This window comes from Lactuca virosa, chromosome 4 (genome assembly GCF_052849685.1).
Source record: "Lactuca virosa cultivar CGN04683 chromosome 4, Lactuca_virosa_CGN04683_v6, whole genome shotgun sequence".
Lineage (NCBI taxonomy): Eukaryota > Viridiplantae > Streptophyta > Magnoliopsida > Asterales > Asteraceae > Lactuca > Lactuca virosa.
Genome location: NC_136429.1, coordinates 218,936,272 through 218,939,964, shown reverse-complemented (window position 1 = coordinate 218,939,964; position 3,693 = coordinate 218,936,272). Strand labels below are relative to the sequence as shown.

The 3,693-nt window shown below is 37.0% G+C and overlaps 1 protein-coding gene across 1 annotated transcript; it reads left to right on the top strand.

Annotated features, from left to right (window-relative positions):
- The first annotated feature begins 692 nt into the window (after positions 1 to 692).
- On the top strand, positions 693 to 2,816 carry LOC145168728 (ELF3-like protein 2). Its single transcript, XM_079087450.1, has 4 exons — positions 693 to 969; positions 1,077 to 1,816; positions 1,904 to 1,955; positions 2,025 to 2,816. The coding sequence occupies exons 1-4, from the start codon at positions 772 to 774 to the stop codon at positions 2,814 to 2,816; spliced, it is 1,782 nt and encodes a 593-aa protein (XP_078943576.1). The 5' UTR covers positions 693 to 771.
- The last annotated feature ends 877 nt before the right edge of the window (positions 2,817 to 3,693 follow it).

Genomic DNA, 3,693 nt, shown 5'->3' with positions numbered 1-3,693 from the left:
AGAAGACAATTTTGAAGAAAAGTGAAGAGAGGATGAATAGTGCGGATGAGACAAGTTTTTGGTGTATGCAGAGGGTCGGTTAGGGTTTATTTTCGTATTTATTGTTTTTTAAAAATGACAAATTAATACAAAACACATAACAAAATATTTAAAAGTTGGAAAGGTCATAACGGTCGGTCATTTTACATGTAGCGTGGACCAAAATTGCAACGTAAACATATCATAGGATGTGTGAGTTTAAAAAATTAAAAAGATAGTTAGGACATGCACGCAAACTACCTAAAAAACCAAAATTCAAAACCAATAGTGCAATTTACCCTAAAAGAATTAAAGAAATCAACTAACTCAAGTTGAAAGTTCCTTTTTGCAATCAACTCACGTTAAAAGTTAAAGCCACGTGAAAGTATTAATTCATAGGGTGGATGTTACTATGTTATTGCATAGATGCATGAGATGCTCAATAATATCTCCACTACTGATTTTTCGCAAAAAGATTGGCTCTCTATGTTCCTAGTTTCCCGACGAATGGAATTGGTAGCAGTACATGTGGCTATCACAATCGTACCAAATTCGGCAGATGTCGAGGAGAAGAGAGAGAAAGACTGAGTCGCACTCTACCCCCGTCAATGATCACAATATATAACCACTCGTTAACCTACCCCGAAATGTGTAAATTGTTTGAATGTGATTGTGATGCGATCTCTCGCCCCGCTTATTTCTCCCTTTCTAACTCGCTGCAAATCATAATATGTGATAGGCATTGGTTCAGAAATGGACAAAAGACTGACGTACGAAAACACCATGGGAAACCTAAAGGACGACGCTAAAAATATGGACCCTTTGTTCCCAAGGCTTCATATCAGTGATGCAGAAAAAGGAGCTCAACGGACCTCTGCAAGAAACAAGATGGCTATTTCACAACAGCCCGTCTTACCTCTTTCGACCAGTGGTTTGGTTCCGACTTATCACGTGAGTCTTAACTTTCTTTACACAATGTACGTAGATAGATTTTTAAGTTAGATTCGTCGGTGTTTCTTACTCCTGTGTATTTCGTTCGTTAATCCGTGGTGGTATAGGATGCAAGCTACAAACGAAGTGTGTTTTCATCGTTTGGAAGTTCATGTGGCTCCACAAGATTAGCTACACGATTTGATTCTTATCGCTCGAGTGGTATCAATTTGAATATCTCACTAACAACCGTTAAACAAACAATAGAAACTACAAATTGTCAAACGCTATGCAATACCGGACATCAAAAACAGTGTGATTATCGTTTGTTAAAGCCTCAAGATCTTAAAACAACAAAAAGCGCTTCAATCAAGAAGCTTGAAGATGAGGAGGATGAAGATTATCTGGTTCCAAGTCTGTCATTCGGGAATGTGAATAGAGGAAAGTTAGCAACCGCTAGCCCTAACTGCACAATTAAACAGGAGAACAAGCTAGATAATGTGATGATTGAAAACACTGCTAAAGAACATGCGCCATGTTATTCTAATAGAGCTCGGTTTTCAGAAACATTAAGCACAGAACTTTCGCCCTCGAGTCCAATGAAGAGAAGTATTGTGGTAGATGAACCAGAGATGCTACACGATTCCACCATCAGGTTGCCATTGAAAAGAAAAAACTTTCAAGAAACCATGATGTGTTACGAAGATGGTATGTCCGTATGCCCGTTTTCAGAAGAACGGAAAACCGATAGAAATGTTCATGAAGCTCTCCCTCCAATTGATAATGGGTCGTTACAGATAACCCCGGATGAAATTTCACATATTATTGGTCATGAAGAGTATTGCAAAGCAAGAAGAACTATCATTCAGTAAGCATCACTAAATTTAGTGCATGTTTAGTGGTTATACCAGAAATCTTGAAGCCTAATTATGTGTTCTTTGCCATGATATTTCAGGCAACAAAGAGTTTTCCAGTCACAACTCTTCGAGTTGCATAGATTGATCAAGGTACAGCACATATCATGATTATAAACACATACATTCTAAACGAGGCGAGATTAACTAACGCTTGAACAGGTGCAGAAACGACTTGCAGAATCAGCTCATTTTCTACTCGAAGATCGTGGCTATCAACCAAAGAACATGCCTTCTGAAGGCATTTTCCGTGTAGATAATACGATCAGAACACAGTTTCATACAAAAAATGATACAGACAGAAGATATGATCCAAGTTTACTCGACCTCCCACAACCTTCCACCGTCAATGGTGGTAAACAACCACCCTGGTGTCTTCTTCCTCCACCGGGAAACCAATGGTTGGTGCCCATGAGGTCACCTTCCGAGGGACTAGTGTACAAACCCTACACAGGACCTTGTCCTCCACCTGTTGGTCTCATGGCCCCGCTCTATGGTATGAGTCTAACACCTACAAGTACAGACTTTAGCAATGGCGCTTACCCACAAGGAATTGGTGTATTTCCCAATAATCCACTTTATACATCTTACGGATTGCCTTCAATAACAAAGGGTTTTTGTTCACCATCAATGGAAGACAACATGAAATATAACAAACCTGTTACAACCTCATGTAATACACTAACTCTAGAGAAATGGCCAACCATAGGTGGGATTCATAATCTGCATGACAGTAAAGATAATGATTTGCAGGGAAGCAGTAATGGAGGAGATGAACTTCCTCTTTTCCCTACTACACCAATGGTTCAAGATTCAGATCGATGTACAGAGGAAAAAGGGTTTGATGAGAGGATAAAAGTGATCAAAGTTGTACCCCATAATCCTAAATTAGCATCTGAATCAGCTGCTCGTATATTTCAGTTCATACAAGAGGAAAGGAAACAAAATGAATAGGGATCGATATATGTAAATTATAAATTTTTGTTAAACTATTTTCAATAAATTCTCAAAGGTAATAACATGAAATTAAGGGTTGCTTCGGGTAAGTTATTTATTCTATTGTCATATCAAAGTTATATATAATTAAATTAATTTATAATATTTGGATCAAATGATTTTCATTATCGGATCAGTTGATGGTTATTAATAAACTAAGTTTTTATAATAAAGTCAATATGGTATCTTTTTAAACCCTTGTTTTTAACACTATAAAATACTAGTGACTAGTTTTTTAGTTACAACCAAAAATAGATCTAGTCACTAACTAACAGCATATTTAGTCATCATATATTAATTGGTCAATGAATTTTGACCGTTCTACAATTTTAGAGACCAAATCTATAATGGTTGTCGTTTACCCGTCACTAAATCATAGAATAAAATTAAAATGTTTTTCATAATATCATAACAAGTTTAAGTAACTAGAAATAGTGATCACTACATTTGAAGCTTAATAACAAAAATTTGTGGTGATCACTACATTTGAAGCTTATAACAAAACATTGTGGTCATGGGAGACTTAGAGCGTGTTCGGCACGGAGCGTTTGAGAGCTTTTAGCTTCTAGCGTTTGACAAAACGCTCCATTTTGAACAAAAAACTACGTTCGGCACTACAAGCTTCTAGCGTTTACTTTAAACAAAACGCTCCAAATTCAAATGCTACTTCATGTAGCGTTTAACAAAACGCTACAAGCTACAAGCTACCCGCTACTAACTAATTTTGCCGAACACACCCTTAGTGGCCAAAAATAGTGATCATTAAGTATTATTTGTTTTTGAACTCACCTAAACGTTATATAGAAACATTGTGATGGCGCAATAGTGGTCATTG

Bases quoted from the DNA above. Each gene is read 5' to 3' on its own strand.
- LOC145168728 (XM_079087450.1), top strand. From the start codon at position 772: ATGGACAAAAGACTGACGTACGAAAACACCATGGGAAACCTAAAGGAC. The intron at 970-1,076 runs GTGAGTCTTAAC...GTGGTGGTATAG, and splicing joins GTTTGGTTCCGACTTATCAC to GATGCAAGCTACAAACGAAG. The intron at 1,817-1,903 runs GTAAGCATCACT...ATGATATTTCAG, and splicing joins GCAAGAAGAACTATCATTCA to GCAACAAAGAGTTTTCCAGT.